Raw genomic sequence first — 24,397 nt, 5'->3', positions numbered from 1 at the left:
TAATGCCTCCAAATTGGCACAAAGTGCCAGTACATCTTTCTTTTAACTTCCTAATAAAATTCTTTATCAGATAAATGATTTTAAAATATTTTCTCCTATTCTGCAGGTTTTCTTTGTCATTTTGCTGATGGTTTTTACTTTTCTGTGCAGAACCTTTTTATGAGTCTCACTTCTGTTGTTTTTGAGTTTGGTGCCAAGTCAAACCTATCATCACCAAAACCAGTGTTCAGGGCTTTATGTGTTCTTCTAGGAATCGTATGACTTTTGGACTTCCATTCAAGATTTAATAAAAATTTAGTTGACTTTTTTATTATGTCTGAAATAGTAATTCGGTTCATTCATTTGCATGTGACTGTCGGGTTGACCCAGCGCCGTTTGTTGCAGACTGCCCTGTCCACCCCTGTTGTATATGCTTGACCCTTTGTCATAAATTAACTAATCCTACACGTCTGGGTTTGTTTGGTTTCTGGTCTTTTTTTTTTTTGGTCGGGGTGTATGTTTGGGCCATACCCACCGGAAGATGCTCAGAGGTTACACCTGACTTTGCACTCAGGAATAACCCCTAGCAATGCTCTGCGGCCTGTATGAATGCTGAGAATTGAATCCAGGTCAGTCACGTGTAAGGCAAGCGGCCTACCCATGGGACAATCTCTCTAATCCTTGGACTCTTCATTCTATGAAAATATCTTAGAATCACCTCTAAGTGCTTTGAATATGTTTTAAAAGGATAAAAAATTATTTACATCTGTCTTGGTATAGTGAGGAGATAGGAAATTATTAAGTACACAAACATCTACAAAGTCGAGACTCTGCGTGTCGTCTTATCAGGGGACATGTTATGGTCGGTGAGATCAGGGAAGATCTTCTAAGAAGTGATTTTTAAAATACCTATTATGTATCTGAAGAGATATTACAGAAGGTAAGGCACTTGCTTGAGTGCAGCTGGCCCAGTTTCCATCCCAGGACCATATATAGACCCGCAAGTCCTGCCTGGAGTGATCTCTGAGCACAGAACCAGGAGCCCTGAGTACCACCAGTTAAACTAATAGAATATTTATTTTAAATACAATCTGTTGAAGTCCTTTTGCTAGAGAGATGATGAGCAAAATTGATAGTGTTCTTGCCTTAATCAATCCCATTCTGCAATAGAACATTCAGATAGAAAGTGAAACAAAATCTAGAAGGCATTTTATAGTTTTTATGAATAGTACTCCTTGTAAAATTAGAAAATCATCTTTTGAGTGTATTATTCCAAGTGCTGTAGAAAATTAGACTTCTTAAGCAGTGACATTTATCACCATATTTATTGAAATTAAATTGAGAATGAAAATGATATCATGAAATCTTTTGTTGATATACGGTGAGCATACTTAAGTAGTTTCTGACACATCTTGTGGAATTTTAACACTTTTTAGAATGTAACACGGCTCTGGCACTGTTACCAATGATGGCCATGATTGCTAATGGTTTGTATTAGCTGAAAACTGTAAAATCATCCTAGGACTCTGTTAGAGCTAGAGTAATAATTTACCAAGACAATTACCATATACTGGAATTTTTTGCAGCCCTAATTTAGTATTATTAATAATGGATAAAATTGCACTTTTCTCAGGTTGCTGTGGGCAGCAGGGAATTATTTCAATGAATATTTCAGCACATTATTTTAATCATTGTTCCACCAAATCTAGGGGAGCAATATTTTATAGTTCTTAATTCAGTCTACTAAGAAACCCTGGTCATTAAGTTGGAAACTGTTTGTAGTGAGGTCTAGTGTATGATTTACAAGCCTTGTTAAAAACAGTGTAAAAGAATGCAAACTGTGCCATTAATACTTGTAATTTGATGCTGCATTTGTTACTAAGCTCTGTGTGATTAATGGTTGTAGTACAAGGGAGAAAATTGTGAAGAAAGCAGAGTGAGTGTTATAATGCCTAAAATATAGGAATGGTGCTATTTCAAGTTTTGCTCCTTTTTAGGGGAAACATTTATATAAACCCAGTTGTAATCTATACAGGATTATCAAAAATTATCTTAATTTTTCAATAGAGCAAAACAATTAGAGCTTTAATTTTAAAAAAGTGTTTTTAGTTATGCATTGTTAGTAATAATGACTCTTTTTTCAATTTTCCCATAATTAGCCAATTGCATGATTTCTGGCGCTTGGATTACTGGGAAGATGACCTTCGTCGAAGAAGACGTTTCGTTCGTAATGCCTTTGGCTCCACTCATGCTGAAGCATTGCTGAAAGCTGCAATTGAGTATGGTCAGTACCAACGCCCCTTACCAACAAATATGTATGTCTAAGAGATGATGCTCATGAATGATGGCTCATTTTTCCCAAAGTCTCTTTCATCACCACTTAGGTTAAATTTAGGTTACACGCAACCTTGTATTTCCCTGATTTGAGATCTTTCAACTATTTTTCACTAAAACACTCCACATTAATTGCTTTTTACCAAATTTCGTTCTCATGTATCCTAAACAAGATGAAAATTAGTTCTATATATCTTTTGTATTTCAAACTTCAGTGACCCAGGCAAGGTCCTAGGTGATAAAAAATAATATTCAGCCTAAACCAGATACTGAAACTTACGTTTTTATTTCACAAACACAAAATCACAAATCATCCTGTTAATCGTCGATTGCCTCGAGCAGGCCCCAGTAACGTCTCCTTCATCCTAGGCCTGAGATTATATTCAAAGCTCTTTAGGAGAATGAGACCCATCATTGTTACTGGTATTTGGCATATTGGGTATGACACAGGGAGTTTGCCAGACTCTGCCGTGTGGGCAGGCTACATTTGGTAGCCTGCCAGTTTGTCCAAAGTAGGAATGAGATAATAAGATGTCATAATAGGATGTCGCGCGGCTGCGAATGCTGGTTCCGGGAGCTGGTTTTTATAGTCTCTGAGTCTTGGCCGTTGATGGGATTACATGGCGCCAGGGGGCCAGTTGGTGGGTGTGACCCCCGCCTACTGGAATTTGGAGGATCTGGGTGGAGGATGCTCGGCCCAAATCCGAGTAGGCTTGGAGATCTCGGCCCCGGAACCCGCGTGACTTTGTCCCTCTGCCAGTACCTTCATGTGTGCGGAGAGTGGTCTCAGCATGGTGGTGGCTGGTCCTGGAGGTCTTTGGCTGCTGGAGCCCTGGTCAGGGTGGGGAGGAAAGCTCAACCCGCTCCCCTCCAAGGGGCCCCAGTGGTGAGGACAGTCAGGCGCCGGGGCAGGATCACCATGCTGAGACCACTCTCCGCACACATGAAGGTACTGGCAGAGGGACAAAGTCACGCGGGTTCCGGGACCGAGATCTCCAAGCCTACTTGGATTTGGGCCGAGCATCCTCCACCCAGATCCTCCAAATTCCAGTAGGCGGGGGTCACACCCACCAACTGGCCCCCTGGCGCCATGTAATCCCATCAACGGCCAAGACTCAGAGACTATAAAAACCAGCTCCCAGAAGAAGAACGTTTTTATTTATACTACAAAATATCCACATAAATATATATGTATGCATGTATACAGTATGCGTGTGTATATATATATGTATACACACATATTTGTATTTTTCTATAACAAATGTTTAATCACTAACATTATTGCTATTCTAATTCTATTCCAGTCTATTCTTTCTAATCAAAAAGAAACCTGATTCCATATGCCATTTAAGTTCTCAAACTTCCAATTGGTTGCCAATAAAGTTTTTAAGAATTATTCGTGTTAAATATGCCATCAGATTTTACTGTAGTGGGACTGTACCACATACTGTCCTTTATTGTATATTTGTGTCTGTTGATTAAAAATAATTTTGTCAAGACTGAAATGAAGTACAGGTCAAGACTGAAATGAAGTACAGTGGGTAAGGGTTGCCCTTGCAAGAGTTCATTTTCCTAGTAATTAGACCTTTTCACCAATTAGTCTTGCATTCAACTTGAAATTAGAACAGATAACTGGATAAAGAAACTAGTACCTGTGGCTAGAGCTATACAGCCAACCCAGGTTTGATTCCCAGCATCCCATATGGTCCCCCGAGCACCCCCAGAAGTAAATCCTGAGTGCATGAACCAGTAGTAACCCCTACGCATCACCGGGTGTGACCCAAAAACTAAAAAAAAAAAGAAAAGAAAAGAAAAGAAACTGGTACTTATGCACAATGAACTACTACTAGGCCATAGGAAAAGATAAAGTCATGCAATTTGCTGCAATAAACACAGTAACAACAAAGTCTCCAATGGAGACGTTACTGGGCCCGCTCGAGCAAATCGACGATCAACGGGAGGGCCTTTACCTTTACCTTTATGGACAGGTCTGAGATTACTGTGTCAAGTGAGATCAATAGGCAGGAGAGGAAAAGACCCAAAATGATCCCTCTCTCATGCAGGACATACAGAAATCTCAGAGGGGAATATCAGATGGCCAGTGGCAATAGAAATGAAGAGCTGGAGAACTGCCTTCAGTAGGAAGGTTGACTCTGGGATGGAAGTGGGGATTAATCCTGCTCCTCTCCAACTGTTACCACCTTTCAAATCTATTTCACCTCTGTGGCCTTTCACCAGTGAGTTGCGGAAAGTAGGAAATAGAATATAGTGGATGTGACAAGTGTGACTGCAAGTGCTTCCAAAAATACAGAAAAAGGAGGAGTTGTAAACTGCCAATAGAAAAGGAGTTTCATATCTTCTTTCGTTCTCCTTCTCTGACTTGTAGCCTAGTTATGAAATATTCCTTAACACATTATAGGAAATAAATAATAAAGTGTTTCATCCAATGAAAATGGATATAACTGCAAAGAAAACATATATAAAAATATATGTTTTAATGCATTTACATTTGCAAACTACCAAGATTTTCATTAATAGTGGAAAAATAAGGCAGCCATCAGCTCTGGTCATTTTACCTGCCATTAACTTTTAAACTTGCAACTACTTTAAAATCTGGAAATGTTGTAGGTTGTTATACAGATAATTGAATCTTTTGTTTTATGTGAATATAGATAAAGAGCTTTATTTATAGCAAAAATTTATAGATTTGAGAAAACTGTAAGTTTATTGCTCTAAGTCTTTGAATTGGCGATCAGAGTTTTCAGAGATTTTAAAGGACTTGTACACACTGAGAGGATTATCTTAATTCACTTAAATGGGGAATATTTTCATAGCTGTCAAGGCAATCCCTAGGATTTCAATTCTGTTGGTCAAGTCTATCTGATTATGGAGTTTACTGTGTTTCAAGGATGTAAACCTATCCTTAATGGAATAGAAATGAAACTGATTCAGCAGATTTCACCTGTTAATACTGAGTCATTTCATTGTGTTCTAAATTTAGCCAAGCGTCCTGTGATGTATAAAACTTTTAGATATGATTTAGATTTCAGGAATTCCTTGCAGGAAATTTATTTGGAACTACATTGAAACGGCAAACAGATATTGACAGTGTTTATTTTTTTTAAGTATTAATCATAATTGAATATAACTTAAAGGATATAAAAGGATAATGATCTTATATCATATTTTCTTTGAAAAGCTTTCCTTTTGATTTTATTATTACAACTTTTGGTTACCCTTTTTCAGTTAGAAAACATCCTTAGCACTAATGGAGATTTTTCATGCTTCTTAGTAAGACTAATGAGTTGAATAATTTATGAGCTTGTCATGTGCAAAAGATTTGGTGTGATTTGATATTCTTTTCAGCCTCTGGTGTTGGACTGTGATTAATAAAAACCTAGAGGCATGTAATTTTTCCCTGATATCCCATGTTCTGATTTTCTATGTATTGAATGTGTTATTTTGGTGTTTTCTAATAGTAAAATTTCATGTAAGTTTTAATTGCTTATGGGAATTTTGTAGGCCATGGCAATGAAAGAGTATTTTAAAACTCATGCATTCAGCTCCTGTCCTTGAGATTTTCTTCTTAAGGGCAAATGAGCTAATAAGTAAAAGATGAAAAGGGGGGGAGGGGATTGTATAGTGTTTATATATTTTTAAAAAAACCCTAGACTAGTCCATTTCTGTTGCATTTCTGGTACTTGAAATTATGCTGTCAACGAATAGTACAAAATTTTAATAACTTTGGTTGTCATTGTTGACTGTCAATTATCATTTAAGACTCTATTTCCATTCCATGAAATTGCAATGGAACAATGTTTCATCAAAGCCTGACTACACAAGCCTTCCCCATGCCTGTGATCAAACGCATCATCTTAAATAGGTCTGATCAGACATCACAAAAGAGGGCAGGTGGCTTCAGCCTAAGGAAAGGAATTTAAAAAAACAGGGAGCAAAGATGACAAAGTTAATCTGTCATTTCTATGGCAATAAATAATAAGATATGCTGAGAGCTGCAAATGAGAGCATCCGTAGGTTCCTCAGAGATGTGTCTGCTTAACACCTGATTTATCTAAGCTTGTGAAACCATCAAGATATGACCTTGATGAATAAAAAGCAGCTCTGTAATGAATCTGAGATTAAATTAGTTTTGATGGTGTATGCATGCCTACTGGAATGTGCTACCAGCCATCATCAAAATAAGGAAAAGCTCTAAGGATAGAATACGAATGCTTCTGTCCTGCATATTTGTCGAGGGAAAGAAAACTAGCTAATCCGCTGGCTTCATTTTTTTTAAAGTATTTGCATGTATTCCAACATTTGAAAAAGTTTGTGTATTTTTTCCCTCATAACCTATTCTACATATTAGATAGAGGTTCTTAAAATACCTTATTATTGTTAATAGCTTCCCTTTAGTTGGTTTATTGCTAATTGAATCTCCATACTTGGCACAAAATTTGTTAATTTATAGTTAGTCTTATTTATAAACTTACTTTATAAAGTTTAACATAAAATTTATACATTTATAATAAACTTAATTATAATAAACTAGTCTTTTGAAGAGTTTTATTTTTAATACGGGCATTTAAAATATTTTTTTGGGGGGAGGGCCTCTAACCAGTGGTACCCAGAGGTCACTCCTGAGCATGTTCACAAACTCTTGAGGTGCCAGGGATCAAACCCAGGGCTCCTGCATGCGAAACACATGCTTAGTCATCAGAGCATTTCCTTGCCCCCTACCACCATAATGTATTTTTTAAAAGAAACTTGGGAGAGTAAAACAGAGAGAGAACTCATCATGCAGCTCTTGATGCTGGCTCTTGACTTTGATGTAACAGTCTTGTCTTCACTGCATGGTTGACATAGTCTTAAAATAAATGAATTATATTAAATGTCATGATGTGCACTTATAAAACACGTATAACAGATTTTAGACAACATTTTCATATAAACAGATGCCCCAGCCACTTCCCTGGTTGCCTTGTCTCTTGTGGGGAAAGGTGGGGCCAGCCTCCCAAGCGCTGCTTGGAAACCCTGGGCCACTCCCAGCGATATGCAGCCAACTGGCAGACTGTTGAGTGTCCGGCGGAAGGACGTGATGTGCCTGCTTGGGGGCTCTGCCTGGCAGTGCTCGAGGAAGCCATGTGATGCTGGGACTAGAACCAGGGACTTATGCATGCAAAACATTATCCCCCATGCTGCCTTTCTGACTCCAGTTCCCCTGTTTTTGGTTCGTAATAGACGGCAAGAAATTCAAAACCCTGTGTTTTTTGTCACTGTCACTGTCCTCCCATTGTTCATCGATTTGCTCGAGCGGGCCCAGTAACGTCTCCATTGTGAGACTTCTTGTTACTGTCTTTGGCAGGCATTTTTTTTATCAAGTATCTCTTTATCTCCTGTGTTCCCTGTCTGTGCTGGATTCGGAGACAGAGACGCAGTTTTTGTCTCCTGACAGCACAGTTTAGTCTATACTAAAGCGCTTCCACTTATCCACTTCTGTGAAGGCAGAAATGCACTATTGTGGTGTGACTGATTATCCTCTGTGCACAGGATGCTTCCTCAGAGCAGTGATAACCAAAACCTGGCTCCAGTGTGCAGATACTTTCTTTGGAAATACTTGATACGGGGGCTGGAGCGATAGCGCAGTGGTAGGGCGTTTGCCTTGCATGCAGCCAACATGGCCGAGCCGAGTTCAATTCCTCCACCCCTCTCGGAGAGCCTGGCAAGCTACCGAGAGTATCTCGCCCACACGGCAGAGCCTGGCAAGCTACCCGTGACGTGTTCGATATGCCAGACACAGTAACAACAAAGTCTCCAATGGAGACGTTACTGGGCCCGCTCGAGCAAATCGATGAACAACGGGAGGACAGTGACAGGGTCAGGGACAGTGGCAGTGTGGAGTATTCTTAGAAGGAAAGGGGCGATGGTAGTTCACATAGAAACAGTGAGCGCACGTGATTGGGCATCCTAAGATTACTTAACCATCCACCTAGAGAGATTAGGAATTCTCCAGGTGAGCAGGAAAGAGCAGAGAAAACAACAGAAATGACCAAGGTGCCCTGGTAAAGAAGAAGCGGCAGGAAGAGTCAAGGTACATAGGTGATGTTAAGAAATGATATAGCTAAATAATCGGAACCACTGAGGCAACAGCATTGAAATCAAGAGAACCAAACTTCAATAGTCAAACGTTAAAAAGCACCTCTGGAGATGGCAGACTGCAGACTGGGGGATGGGGGAGGAGTTCAGGAGTTAGGAGAGGGAACCTGGGAAATCTGGTGGAGCAGCTTGAGAACCTGGTGGTAGGATCAATTATTAGTTCACGGTGCTTTCCTGAAATAAAATACAGAAAAATGAAAAGGTGAGGAGAGCTATCAGCCTTTCAGAGGGTTCACTCGATGGAACGTCTCTTTCTAAAATTTTCCTAAAATACTTAGGTTTAGATGTTTTAGATTCTGAAGTCAAGAAAATACTTGCGGGTAGGAATTGTTTCTGCTGTCAGTTCTGCTTAGAGCATCTGTGTTCTCTAAATTCTGTACACTTAGAAACATTTGCTATTTTTCAAATGTCGTTGATCATTGGCTTACCTTAAGAAACATGCATAGAATTTAACCTTATGTAAGTCTGTTCATTCACCAATTTGGTGGCAGCACTGAATGATGGATAGACTATATAGAAAAGACTACACGTGGTATTTTCAAATTTGGGAGAAAATAATTAAGTTTGTACTTTATTTCCACGTGTATTTATTTCTACTTAAAGTAACAAAGGAACTAACAAAATTACATTCAGGTTACATGAATTGGGGACAGAGAGATATTACAGGGTTTAAGGCACTTGCCTGGTTTGCGTCTGACCTCAGTCCCATGCATGCGTGGGCGCCCCAAGCACTGCCAAGAGTGTACCCAAGCACAGAGCCAGGAGTAGCTCCTGAACACTGCCAGGCATGACCCAAAATCTAACAAACAAGATGTCAGAACCGACAAACACGTGTTGCTGAACTTATTCCGAAATAGCATAGAACTGTTCAGAACCTTAAATTCTTTTAAAACTAGTTTTCATAAAATATGTATACAATTGCCTTTGTGGTGCGGTGCTAGCTGGGGGCTGGAGAGATCATACAGGGGTTAAAGCCTTTCATGCTGATGAGCTAAGTTTTCAATCCCTGGCCTCCTAAGTATCATTGGGCACAGTTCTGGAGGTCCCCAAGCACTGTGGGTCACTTGGCTGTATTGTGTCCTCAGGTCCTTGCATTGAACTGCACTGGCTGAAATTTACTAATCCCCATCTGCCTCTCTGGTCTCCTGACCACTGCGTTCCCCTCCAAGTGCCGTTTGAGATGAGCATAAGAACTTACCTGACTGATAAAATACAGGTTCACCTCCCTTGAAAAGTCGATGGAAGATTTTTCTTAAGCCAGTAGGTGAAGTGGTGGGAATCTGGAGAAAGGAAACATGTGGCACATCACAAATTTCTAGGGAATGGAAAATGGGGCTGGAGACTGGAGCACAGTGTGGTGTGAGAGACAATGCAAAAATGAAACAGCTGTACTATGGAAGTAGCGTCCACAGAGAGCACTCTTCCCAGTTTTAGTTGAGATGATGACACGCCTAGAAGTAAGTGACATGCCGTAGATGGGAAAGAAGCTGTTTGAATACTACTACTTTGCAATGATGAGTTGCTGTGATAAATTTGTACAACTATTTTTAATTTAGACCACATGATTTACAGTACAATTAATGATAACGGTTTCATGCATTCAGTGTTGCAGCATCACACCCTCCACCAGAGTGTCCACTATCACCGTTGTCCAAGGGACCCCCTCAACCCACCCACCCTTGCTTTTGGGAATTTTCTTGACTGCAAGATAAATTATTAAATATCTCCACCATTGTAATCTTATGTTAGAATTTTAAGTAGATTTTGTCTTATTGTTGCAACCAGTCATCCATAAAAATACATTGATGTTATGGATCCTTAGCGATGAACTTATTTCTGTTCATGAATCTGTAAAAGCATTGTAGTTACTTTCTTTATATTTAATTTTTATTAGTGAAACACCATGAGGTACAGTTGTAGACTTACAAATTTTTGTGCTTGGGTTTCAATTATACAATGATCAACTGCCCATCCCTCCACCAGTGCCCATGAATACATTGTAGTTACTTTGGTTTTGTAATGATTGAAATAATCAACCAGGACTGTCCCCTGATTATTTGTTTTTCACTAAAGACAGCATTTTCTTAGTTGATTCTTTCATTCCTGTCTCTGAACTAGTTGCTCTCTAACTGGCTGAACTAGTCAAGACCACTCACACTTCCATTTCTCACTGTTTTAAAGTCAATTATTTTCCACACTGAGTTTTGTGACGGGCTTTATAACAAAAACTTCACGTACTTGGATTTAACTGTCAGAGACATTCTGGGAACTGTTTGGACGTCAGTGTATAAAACACAAACATAAATTCCTAATGTATGAGTTGAGATTGCTTGTAAGCTAATAATAAAGGGGCCCCAGAGAGTTCAGCCGACTAGTACAGATGCTCTGTATGCAGTGAGCTCATATTTGATCCACTTGATCCTATGAGGTTTTGGGCGTATCCCCAAAAATCTGAATATAAGAAATTTTTCTGGTCAAGGCCACTCACTGCTGAAGGAATCACCACTCCCCCCCACCCAGTTGTTATTCAATTTGCGCTGTTGTTTTCTTTAGTGCAAAGAGTTACCAAAGGTCTTTTCTTGCTGCTACTTATTAGCCATTAATTCCTCTTGGTGAAGGTTATAAGGCTTCTTTGTTTTTTTCTGTTCCTTCTTTCTAGAAAAGAAATAGACTTGTGGTAACTCTTAAAAAAATGTCAAAAAGTAAGTTTAAAGGAGAAAGTTTTTCTCCCAGAGAGAGCTCATAGACAGCCGGTGAAAAATAGGATGCATTTATATCTCAAACTGTTCTTTTTCTAAGCATGTGGACCAGATACTATGCTTTGTATCCAGTCAGAGAAATAATTCATTTCCAGTACTCTTTGATATTAAAGGGCCACAAACGGGTCCAAGTTTTCTGTGTTTTAGCACTTTATGCTCAGTTTTAATTACAATGAAATTCTGTTAAAATAGTTAAAAATGAGACTAGCTTTGTGGCTAATACAATCTTATCAATTAATATCTAGTCTTAAGTGCAGAAAGTCTACATTTACCACATATACTTTTAAAACAGTTTATCATATATACTTTAAAAAGCATTTGAATGCAGTTTCCGTCTTTCACTTCATAAAAACAGTTAATTAAATGAACATTGCATGCTTAGTAATTCTGCACTTAAATTCAATAATATTTTCTAGCACCTTTTTAATTGCATTTTTAGTTTTAAAAGATTGTTTATGAATGCCCCTTTGTTGATCTTCTCTAAAAATATTGCTTACATATGAATATTTTGAATGAGGAATAAATGAAACTCCATTTTTGCTGCCAGGACCAAATTGTAAAACTGCATTGCATGTCTTTGAAAATCAGTATAGTCTATTAGCAGGCCTGTCAATATAAAAAGCGCATTCCATTTCCACCTCTTGCTCTAATAACCTTTCCTGTGTTACTCTGCGGCAGTTCACATAATCAGAGTATATTGTCAGCTTACAGGAGTTGGGGAAGCATGAAATGAAAATCACGTTAATATTGATCCAATTCTTTTACTTGCAAGTGTCCTCGATGCCCTTTTCCACTGAGCAATAACTATTGATGTTAGGTAGCCATTTTCTTCCCTTATTTCTTAGAATCCAGTAAATCATCTACAAGGATAGATAATCTGAATAAGAAATTGCCACTTACAGTCATTTTTGTGAACATTTTATCTTAATTAATGCCCAGATTGTTAATTCTCTAACTTAACTAGGTCGTGTAAATATTTTCCTCCAGCTGTTCGAAGAACAGCCTAGCACAGATAGACTGTTTATGTGTGATTCGTAAAAGATCAGAAGCCTATACAAGTTTCTCATTAGTTAAAAAACAAAGGATTCTGTATTCTCAGGGGTCAAATGATGTACTTAAAATTAACCATAAGGTAGCATGGGTTATTGATTCGTATGAAGATTAAAACTTCTGATCAAGTCCAATATAAACTTAAAGCTATTATTTTGGAAATTTAATATTATGATAGCTTAGTGTATATTCTTCTTGATTTAATCATTCTTTGTCAACAACAACAACAAAAATCAATTGAGGTGGGAATCATAGTTAAAGCAGTGCTTTCAAAGTGAAAGCCTACAATTAATCAAAGAAGAATTTGATGCTTGACCTGTTGAAATTTCATGTGCTTTTTGAATTCAGTAGCTAATCAGATTTTTACTTAAAGTGTTCTTAAAATAATAAATAAAAACCATTATTTGTATTAGATATGCTATTATATATAGATAATACATAGATACATATATACTGCTTTTATCTCACATTATGTTCAGCATTTAATATTCTAACAGATGACTTCTGTATGATAAGCATTCTTTCATGGTTTCCCAATGTTTCAAAATTGTAACTTCTTAGCAATAGATTAATTATAGGTGTATACATATTGCATGAAATATGTCACCATATCTAATGTAACTTGTCAAGGATATATTTATTTTAAAGTCATTTTTAGTGGAAATTAAACTGATAGAGTTTCAGTTACTAAAAGCTGTTTGGTAGAGCTATTTATTTGTTGTTTTGCTGTGAGCTTTAGTGAGAAAATAATCTTTATTTTAAAATTTCCCAAAGTACTCATATGTTTCATACTTCAGGGTGAAACATTTAGGTTTGAAAATTAATTGCAATACTTTATCTTACTTGCATAAAGTTCCTTTTTTAATAAAATATTTTACAAACTGAAAATATTGTGAAGGGACTGGAGAGATGGTGCAGCAGGTAGGGCACTTGCCTTGCATGCAGCCGACCTGGGTTTGATCCCCTGACATCCCATGTGGACCCTGAAGCACATCCAGGAGAGATCCCTAAGCACAGGGCCAGGAGGAATAATCCCTGAGCATCATCAGGTGTGGCCCTAAAACAAAAATAAATAAATAATAATATTGTGAGATGGTATATATTGAAAAGATTTTCTTCAAAAAAAAATAGTAACTTCTTGCACCTAGAGAGATAGTATGGCAGGTTAGACACTTGCCAGGTGTCGCCCAGAAACCAAAAATAAAATAAATAATTATATTATTTGAAAAAACTGATTTTCTCTGTTCTGTTAGAATCATTGGGATTTCCTAGTAATACATTTAACATCTTGAAAGCATGTAATATGTAAAGCTGTATCATCCGAGTGTGTTGTTTCAATAAACCAATAGGTCTGTGAGAGTCAAATTGATAAATACTTATTTTTCTTTCATGACTGGAAAGGCTGAAGTTACAAGATTGGTCCAGATTTTTTAGAGTATGTTCTTTTTTAATTTTTTTAATTGTTTTGGTTTTGTGGTCACACGTGGGCTTAATCCTGCTCTGCACTTAGGGAAAACTCCTGGTGGGGCTGTGGGACTGTAGGGGGTGCCTGGGATTGAACCTGCGTCAGCCATGTGCAAGGCAAGCTCCCTACCTGTGGTACTCTCGCTCTGGTCTTTGTTCTTCTTAATGGGTGTAGAAGAAAAAACTAAGTAATTTCAAATCACATAGCCCTATTTCCTCATCTGTTAGGAAAGTAGAAAGGACATAAAGAGAAAATTAACTTCAGTAATGTCTGTATTAATCATATATAAATACTCATATTCATATATATTCATGTATTTTATGTACCAACTCAGCAAACATTTTTATCATTTTGTTTGACACTTGACACAGAGAATGTAAAGACTAATAAAAATACTTACTAAAAATCCCCCCCAAATCATAATAGTTGTTGTAATTAATTTCTGAAATACAAAGGCTATACAGAGAAAGGAGTAATAGACTGAATGTTGAAGGACAAGTCAGGTAAGAGAATTCCGTGTAAAGGAAATTACATGTGTCAGAATTACAGGTGTGAACATCATGACATGTATGGAAACAGCATTCAGCTTTTGGGGAATCTGAGGGACAACATCAGATTGGCAAAATATTGTGATTGGTAAATATGCAGGGACTATATTATTAGTTGTTAACTGTGTATTTGATGACAGAGATCAAATAAAGTTAAAAGTGTAGTTTTACATAAGTGATGCACATAAAATGTAGGTAAGTAGATATGAGTATACATACAAGTGTATATTTCTTTAATTTTTTTTATACTGAATCACTATGTAATACAGAGTTACAAGATTGTGGGTTTCAGTCATACACTATTCTAACACCTGAGAAATGTATATTTCTATTTCCATACTCAATGAAAATAAATAATAATATAAAACTACTAAGAAGTTGATTCTGTGCTAAAATGGAACTTATATGGGTTTATATTTTCACTTTTTGCCATAAAAAGATTTTTGGCTAGAATAACTCCTTTTTAAATAAACTACTATAATCTTTTTCTTTAAATGAGCTTTTTATATCAGTAGGAAAGGACATTTAATTAACAAATGAAATTATTCTTTCTTTGCTGTCTTTCTTTAATTAAACAGACTTAACCAACTATATAGTCTCTGAGTAGCATAACTTATATTTATTTAAAACAACAAGGTTATTTTAAATGACAATAAAATACAATCATAGTATTACTGATACTAGGATATAACGTGATAGGAACATTTATTTTCCTATTCACTCTTAAAACAATTTTATTTCAAAGATCCTTTTTTATTAATAAAATGTTATGGAAAAATAAACTTTATTTGGGTTCATGTAATTGTACTCTATACCAACAATAATTTAATATGTTGAAATTCAAGTATACGCACACACGCATACACACATACATACATACATGCACACTAGGAAGCCTGATATATGTATTCATTCTTTGTATCATTGTAAATTTAGCCTTTGCTTCATTTATCCACACTGTGGTGGTATTTTTAAATTCTAATCCTTTATAAGTTTGAGGCATTTTAATATATTCTTAGAATAGCTTGTCTGTGTTTCCTATCCAACTTTACACATACTTCACATTTTCACATCGGAGGCATTCTGGTGGTTTGTGGTATTCGCTTGTTAATTTCTTGATGAATGGCTAAAGAGGCCACGCAGTGCACTCAGTCCAGCATGTCTTCAGAAGATAGATGATCTCAAATAAATTCTCTTCCCAATCAGATTTTGATTTGTTGGGTGTTAAACCAATTCTTTCTAAGGACAGTGTTTATAAGCCTTGTAATGAGACAGCCCTTTGAGACCTTACCTCTCTTTGCCTGTAATTTTGATGAATGAAACTCTAATTCATAAAGGATATTGTGATTGAAAAGCACCTTTGGATCTCTCACACTTTAATTTTGATAAATGTTTGGTGCAGTACCATGAAATCAGGAAGTTTACCGATCTTTAAACTGGTAACATTTAAACACGAACGCTCATCTCTGTGTTTGATTCGATTAGTTTAGATCTTTTAAAGGCATAGTGGTTAGACTGTTTTAAAACTAGAGGGGACAAATTGGAAAACTTAATATATGTTCCAGAGCCTATCTTATTTGAACATGCTTTCTGTTGTGCTACCGGAGCAGTAGCATTGCCCAGCTTGTGCTTTTTGCTCTTCCAAGACAGAATCAGATCTGAGTTGTTGACAGGAAGAAGTGTGCAGGCCACAAAGAAGCCAATATTATTTCACAATATAAGTTTTATGGCAGCTTGATTCACTACCAAGAAAATAGTTGAACAGCATCAACAGGGCTAGTTATGGTCTATCAGAAGACCTAACCTGATAGGACAAGAACTGGCCGAAAGTATTATAAAGCGTTAACTGGAGAGAGTTTTTGCCATAGGTATTATAAAATTTAAAGTGAGATTGCATGTATACACATCAACATAGCATCCTCTAAACTATAATGGAAGAAAAGATGTAACTGATTTATCAAGCTCCTATTTTCAAGAGTGCATCTACCATATCAAATGAGATACGAAAATATTTTCCTATTTCATGCTAAGAAGTGCTATTTCTTGAAGGCTGTCGGTTACGTTTCTTTCAGGTTGGCTCCAAACTCAAGTATATGAAATAGACTACGAAATAGAAGTATTTCTTAGCTAGAGACATAGAACAGGGAGAAAGGTACTTGCTTTGCACACGGTCAATCCCAGTTCTGTCCCTGGTACTCCATATGGTCCCCTGAACATCACCAAGTGCAACCTCTGAACACACTGGGAGTAAGCCCTAAGCACTTGCCAGCTGTGGCCCCTAACAAATTTCAAAAGAGAAAATAATTTATATATAATTTTAATTCCATTTCAAATTATTCTAGATTCATTGTTACTTGCCAAAGCATGTATTCAAATGTAAATATTGGAATATTTGATGGTCCTGTTGATTCTAGGTGAAATTTCTGCTGTACTTCTGGTTTCTAAATTATCTTTTTGGCTTTGGGCCTTTTATTTTATTAAACTTTGCAGCATACAGATATCATTGTAGAAAGCCTACATTTATTTCACCCATGACTAAGAAAATCAGTATTGTGAAATAGGTTTTATGTTTGCATCAATTCTTAACTCCATCGTTCTGTAACTTCCCTAGGACAGCCACGTCTCTCTTCAGATGTAGAAGTTTTCTTATTTTCTTCCTATCTGTACCTTTTAAATATCTCATCTATTAGTGATATAAATCACTGTCACTGTCACTGTCCTCCCGTAGTTCATCGATTTGCTCGAGCGGGCCCAGTAACGTTTCGATTGTGAGACTTTTTTGTTACTGTGTTTGGCATATCGAATCCATCACGAGTAGCTTGCCAGGCTTTGCCGTGCGGATCTAATTCACACCATGTGGAGATAACTCAGATATAATTCACACCAAAATATAATTGTATGATACTGCATGATTCTCTGGCGCAGACATACAAATCTGTGGTGAAGGTGCACATGTTTAATAAAATGCAGCGATCCCCGAGTCCATGAGATGGCTTATAGGTCATCCTTTCTCTATCACCAACAACTACTAGGTCACTCAACAAATCATGTATCATTATTTTCAATTTCCTTATTTATTAAAATAAGGGCAGGTGATTACACAGCCCTTGCCTTTCTCACTTTTATGACAGCAGTTTTTAACCTTTATACATCTGTAGACCAGCAACTGTCTATGGAACAGGGATGAAAATCCAGTTCGACTTCGTAGATCAGTGGTTTTGAATTCTCTTACACCTGTGAACTGGCTGAGCACCACAGACCAGCAGCTGAAAACCACTGATTTAGAAGACCCAACACACACACACACACACACACACAGAGAGAGAGAGAGAGAGAGAGAGAGAGAGAGAGAGAGAGAGAGAGAGTAAGCAGCTGTTTCTAATATATATGGGAAGCAAAACACTCCCAGTGATCTAAGTTATTATATTTTTAATGTCATTAGGCACTGAAGAAGATGTAATAAAGTCGAAGAAAACTTTCAGAAGTCAAGCAATAGTGAATCAGAATGCGGAGACAGAGCTTATGTTGGAAGGAGATGATGACGCAGTCAGTCTGCTGCAAGAGAAAGAAATCGACAATCTTGCAGGTAAGTCTTTAATTTCTTGTCTGTTGGTTCTTAGCTACTAAATAACCACAAAGTTACTGAATCTAACTTCAATCTGCTAGGTGAGAAAGTGTACTAGTAGTGATTGTTGAAATTCTTGGTTATGTGAATGTTGATAACTTACCTTCTCTCATTTCTGGTATTGAAGAAAGGACATTAACTTCTGGTATGAAAAAGAGGAAAATATATATCTACAGTAGTATTTTAAGTCCTGGAAAGATGGCACAGTGAGTAAGGTGCTTGACTTGCACACATTCCTTGTTGGTTCTCTCTCACGTGATAGGGGCACTGCCAGGAATCATCCCGGAGTGTTGCCCAAACAAATGTGTTTTGCTAAGAATAAACAAAAAACATTTGGGGCTGGAGCAATAGCACAGCGGGTGGGGCGTTTGCCTTGCATGCAGCCAACCTGGGTTCAATTCCCAGCATCCCATGTGGTTTCCTGAGCACCCATAGGGGTAATTCCTGAGTGCAGAGCCAGGGGTAACCCCTGTGCATAGCCGGGTGCGACCCAAAAAAAGCAAAATAAAAAAAAACTATCTATGAATGAAGAGCAACATTTTATAGAGGATAATGTAGAGCAAAATTGTTTTCATTACCTGCCCTGAAAATCAAGATGGGAAATTGATGCTAATGAGTCTTTACTTGCATCTGATTCTGATGTGCTAACAGCTTATGAATATTACCTCCACAGCCATCTGATCACCGAAATTTGCTCTTTCCTTTTAGCTTGTCATTTTTTAGAATATCCCTCTCCTTCTTATCTTAATGTGCATCTCCACACTGCTGGTCTCCACCACTCGCGTCCCTCCCCACTTTTGGTTTTCATCTTGGCCTGGTCTCAGAGCAGCATGTATGGTGAGCAGATAGGATTTGGGATGCTTGATCAAGGCCTCAAATGATATTTCTGCCAGTGAAAAAGATATCATCTTTGCCAAAATGAAGAAATTGTTGATAATGTCCAAGGGGAGATACCAAATTGTTCTTCCTTCTCGAAGACATTTGTAATTTAACTCTTGGCATCAGTTCCCGGATACACCCAAGTTAATACCATTTCTGTTTCCAGAAGTTTACTGAAAGTGATCCGGGATGCTTTATGGAGACCTCAAATGATATTTCTACCCATAAAAAAATTTATTTTCTTTGTCAAAATGAAGATGTTATTGATAATGTTCAACTGGAGATAGCTAATTTTTCTTCCTTCTAGAAAAATTAGTAATTTAACACCTGACATCAGTTCCTGAATAAATCTCTTGTTGATAACATTTCTGAATCATAAAAATGTTTTGATTAAAAATATGAATGAATGTCTGCCTGGAATTTCTAAGTAAATTTAAGTTTTGCTTTTCTTTTGTATTTATATGTGTTTGTTTTACTGAAGCCACTTGGAAATTTAGGCAAATTAATTTATCTAAAAAAAGAAAAAAAAAGAAAATCCCTAATTAGTAACAAAGGGTACTTGAGATAATAATTTAAAATTTAAAATCAAATTTCCCCACAAATTTTTTTCTGTCCACCTGATTTTATTCTTGAACGTAAAGAAAGTCACAAAGGGGGCTCCTTACCTACTCCTTTAGTCCGTGTTCTTGTCTCATTCACATATGCCAGAGGTCATTTTCAATATTTGCAAGATTGACTTTAAACTCTCTAATCCTTAGTTGCAACTTAAAATAATTAATGAAAAAAATTTGGCTAGTCCCTTGAAGTTATAATAAAATCTTCCCAATTATACCAGAGGCAAAATCCTATAAAGACTAATAGGCCCGTTGAAGTTCTTATTAATTCATGCCTATGTATAAAATTCCCCAAATAATTAGGGAAAATACCTAGTAAGTGGGGCCAGAGAGACAGGACAGTGGGTAGGGTACTTGTCTTGTTCACAGCCTACCTGGGTTTCGATCCCTGGCACCACATACAGTTCCCCAAGACTGCCAGGAGGGATCCCTGAGCAGAGCTAGGAGTAAACCGCAAGCACCACAGTGTGGCCCCAAAAGAGAAGTAAAAAAGAAAACACAGAAAAAAGAAAAAAAGAAAGTTCCTAATTAGGAACAGGGGGTATTTGAGATAGCTCTAGCACTATTCTCACATTGTTCATTGATTTGCTCGAGCGGGCCCAGTAACGTCTCCATAATGAGACTTGTTGTTACTGTGTTTGGCATATCGAGTACATCATGGGTAGCTTGCCAGGCTCTGCCGTGCGGGCGAGATCCTCTCGGTAGCTTGCTGGGCTCTCCGAGAGGGGCGGAAGAATCGAACTCGGGTCGGCCAGGTTGTCCGCGTGCAAGGCAAACGCCCTACCCGCTGTGCTGTCATTGCTGCCCATTTGAGATAATTATTTAAAAATTAAAATCAAATTCTGTGAATGTTAAATCATTCGCTCTATCAGTATTTATTTATTTTGGGGGCCACACTGGAATTGCTGAAATTTTTTTTTCCTTAAATTTTTATTAGTGAAACACCATGAGGTACAGTTGTAGACTTAACAATTTTTTTTTGTTTTTAACATTTTATTTTTTTATCATTTTTTTATTAGTGAAACACCATGAGGTACAGTTTATAGACTTATAAATTTTTGTGCTTGGGTTTCAGTTATACAATTATCAAGTACCCATCCCTCCACCAGTGCCCATCCTCCCCCACCACGGGTCCCAGCATCCCTCCCACCCCCCATCCTCCCCCCGCTCCGTTCCACCCTGCCACTGTAGCAGGGCATTCCCCCCTGTTCTCTCTCTTTTCTTTTAGGTACTGTGCTCTGCAAGAGAGGCATTGAGTGGCAATCATGTTTGGTCCACAGACCACTTTCAGCATGTCTCTCCCACCCTGGGAGGGTCTTCACAACACCTATTATTTGGTGCTCTCTTCTCTATCTGAGCTTCCTTTTCACCTAGCACATGTGGCTGACTTTCAAGTCATGGAGCAAAATTCCTGGTACTAATCTCAGCCATTCCTATTGTTTTATGTTCCCCAGATGAATGCAATCTTTCTGTGTCTATCCCGCTCTTTCTGACTCATTTCGCTTAACATGATACTTTCCATGTAGTACCACTTGTATGTAAATTTCATAACTTCATCTTTTCTAACGGCTACATAGTACTCCATTGTGTAAATGTACCAAAGTTTCTTTAACCAGTCATCTGTTTTCGGGCACTCAGGTTTTTTCCAGATTCTGGCTATTGTAAAGAGTGCTGCAATGAACAAACAATTGCAGATGTCACTTCGACTATACTTTTTTGCCTCTCTGGGATATATTCCCAGGAGTGCTATAGCTGGGTCAAATGGGAGATCAAATTCTAATTTTTTGAGAATCGTCCATATTGTTTTCCAAAAGGGTTGGACCAGCCTGCATTCCCACCAGCAGTGAAGGAGGATCCCTTTCTCGCCACATCCGCGCCAGCACCTGTTGCTTTTGTGGATGTGGGCCAGTCTCTGTGCTGTGAAATGATATCTCATTGTTGTTTTGATCTGCATCTCTTTGATGATTAGTGATGTAGAGCATTTTCTCATGTGCCTTTTTGCCATTTGGATTTCTTCTTTGTGAAAGTTTCTGTTCATTTCCTCGCCCCATTTTTTGATGGGGTTGGGCGATTTCTTCTTGTGTAGTTTAACCAGTACCTTGTATATCCTTGATATCAACCCCTTGTCGGATGTGTATTTGGTGAATATTCTTTCCCATTCTGTAGGCTGTCTTTGTATTTTGGTCACTGTTTCTTTTGAGGTGCAGAAGCTTCTTAGTTTAAGATAGTCCCATTTGTCTATCTCTGTTTTCACTTGCTTGGCCAGTGGTGTGACATCTTTGAAGATACCATTAACTTCAATATCATGGAGAGTTTTGCCAACTTTGTCTTCAATAAACGTTATGGATTCCGGTCTGATGTTGAGGTCATAAATCCATTTCGATCTTACTTTTGTGCATGGCGTTAGGCAGAGATCTGAGCCCACTTTTTTGCATGTAGCCGTCCAGTTTTGCCAACACAATTTACTAAAGAGGCTTTCCCTGCTCCATTTCACTTTTCTTGCCCCCTTATTGAAGATTAGATGATTATATGTTTGGGAGGAGATGTCATTATATTCAACTCTGTTCCATTGGTCTGCAACTCTGCCTTTGTTCCAGTACCATGCTGTTTTTATTATTACTGCTTTGTAGTAGAGCTTGAAGTTAGGTAGGTTGATTCCTCCCATTTTCTTTTTCCCAAGAATTGCTTTAGCTATTCGTGGGGGCTTATTGTTCCATATAAATTTCAGGAGTGTTTGCTCCATTTCTTTGAAGAATGTCATGGGTATCCTTATAGGGATTACATTGAAATTGTACAGTGCCTTGGGAAGTATTGCCATTTTGACAATGTTGATTCTCCCCATCCATGAACAGGGGATATTTTTCCATTTCCTCGTGTCCTCTTTTATTTCCTGAAGTAGTGTTTTGTAGTTTTCTTTGTACAGATCCTTTACTTCCTTAGTTAAGGCGATTCCTAGGTACTTGATTGTCTGGGGCACAATTGTGAATGGAATTGTTTTCTTCATGTCACTTTCTTCTCTTTCACTATTTGCATATAGGAAAGCCATGGATTTTTGGGTATTGATTTTATAGCCTGCCACTTTACTATACAAGCCTATTGTTTCTAGGAGTTTCTTGGTAGAGGTTTTAGGGTTCTCTAAGTATAGTATCATGTCATCTGCGAATAGTGAGAGCTTAATTTCTTCTTTCCCTATCTGGATGCCCTTAATATCTTTTTCTTGCCTAATCGCTATTGCAAGTACTTCCAGTACTATATTGAACAGCAGTGGAGAGAGTGGGCATCCTTGTCTCGTCCCTGACCTTAGGGGGAAGGCTCTCAGTTTTTCCCCATTGAGGATGATGTTTGCTGTAGGTTTGTGGTAGATGGCTTTAACTATATTGAGGAAAGTCCCCTCTATCCCCATTTTGGCAAGGGTTTTCATCATCAGTGGGTGCTGGATCTTGTCAAATGCTTTCTCTGCATCTATTGATATGATCATATGATTTTTATCTTTTTTTGTTGATATGATGGATTATGTTGATTGATTTCCGAATGTTGAACCATCCTTGCATCCCTGGGATGAATACTACTTGGTCATGATGTTTGATCTTTTTGATGAGTTGTTGAATTCTATTAGCTAGTATTTTGTTGAGAATCTTCACATCCGTGTTCATCAGGGATATCGGCCTGTAGTTTTCTTTTCTTGTGGTGTCTTTGTTTCCTTTTGGTATTAAAGAGATATGGGCTTCATAGAAACTGTTTGGGAGAGTTTCCGTTTTTTTAATTTCCTGAGCTGGAGTGATAGCACAGCGGTAGGGCGTTCGCCTTACAAGCGGCCAACATGGCCGACCCGAGTTCGATTCCTCCGCCCCTCTCAGAGAGCCCGGCAAACTACCGAGCGTATTCCATATGCCAGACACAGTAACAACAAAGTCTCCAATGGAGACGTTACTGGGCCTGCTCGAGCAAATCGACGATTAACGGGAGGGCCTTTACCTTTACCTTTACCAATTTCCTGGAAAAGCTTTGGGAATTCAGCTTTGGGAGATGATAGGAATCCAGGAATTTATCCATTTCTTCTAGGTTCTCTTGTTTCGTGGCATACAGACTTTCAAAGTAGTCTCTGATGATCTCTTGAATTTCTTTAGTTTCTGTTGTGATATCCCCATTCTTATTTCTGATTCAATTTATTAAGGCTCTCTCTCTATGTTTCTTTGTGAGTGTTGCTAGTGGTTTATCTGTCTTATTTATTTTCTCGAAGAACCAGCTCTTGGTTTCATTGATCTTTCGCATTGTTTCTTTGTTTTCCATGTCGTTGATTTCTGCTCTAAGTTTTATGATCTCTTTCCTTCTGCCTGATTTAGGCTCTTTCTGTTGATCCTTTTCTAAGGTCTTGAGCTGTGAGGTCAAGTTGTTTATGTGCATCCTTTCTACAGTCCTAAGATATGCTTGCAGAGCTATAAATTTTCCCCTTAATATAGCTTTCGCTGCATCCCATAAGTTCTGGTAGTTTGTGTCTTCATTCTCATTTGTTTCCAGGTATCTTTTGATTTCGTCCTTGACTTCGTTCTTTACCCACTCATTGTTCAGCATCGAGTTGTTTAATTTCCAGGTGTTTGATTTTGTTCTCCGTGTCAGTGTGTGATTCACTTCTATCCTCAGTGCGTCATGGTCTGAAAAGATGGCTGATACTATTTCTATCTTCCTGATTCTGTTGAGGTATGTTTTGACATGGTCTATTTTGGAAAATGTTCCGTGCGCACTGGAGAAGAATGTGTATTCTTTCTTTCTGGGGTATAAAGCCCTACATAGGTCTATAAGCCCTTTCTCTTCTATTTCTTCTTTCAAAGCCAATAATTCCTTGCTGGGTTTTGTTCTTGTTGATCTATCCAGAGTTGATAAGGCGATGTTGAAGTCTCCAAGTACTATTGTGTTGGTAGCAATGTCCTCCTTAAAATCTGTTAGCAGTTGTTTTAGATATTTAGCTGTTCCCTCATTAGGTGCGTATA

The 24,397-nt window shown here is 37.9% G+C and overlaps 1 protein-coding gene across 3 annotated transcripts in view; it reads left to right on the top strand.

Moving 5' to 3' along the window:
- Window positions 1-24,397, top strand: part of NBEA (neurobeachin) — a 663,869-nt gene that overhangs the window by 393,357 nt on the left and 246,115 nt on the right. For all 3 annotated transcript variants that reach the window (XM_056109123.1, XM_056109115.1, XM_056109106.1), the window contains 2 exons: window positions 2,139-2,263; window positions 17,734-17,877. In XM_056109123.1, coding sequence (XP_055965098.1) covers window positions 2,139-2,263; window positions 17,734-17,877 — 269 coding nt within the window. The remainder of the gene's footprint in view (window positions 1-2,138; window positions 2,264-17,733; window positions 17,878-24,397) is intronic.

Source organism: Sorex fumeus, unplaced genomic scaffold, assembly GCF_029834395.1.
Source record: "Sorex fumeus unplaced genomic scaffold, SorFum_2.1 ptg000008l, whole genome shotgun sequence".
Taxonomy (NCBI): domain Eukaryota; kingdom Metazoa; phylum Chordata; class Mammalia; order Eulipotyphla; family Soricidae; genus Sorex; species Sorex fumeus.
This window is presented reverse-complemented; position numbering and strand designations above follow the sequence as displayed.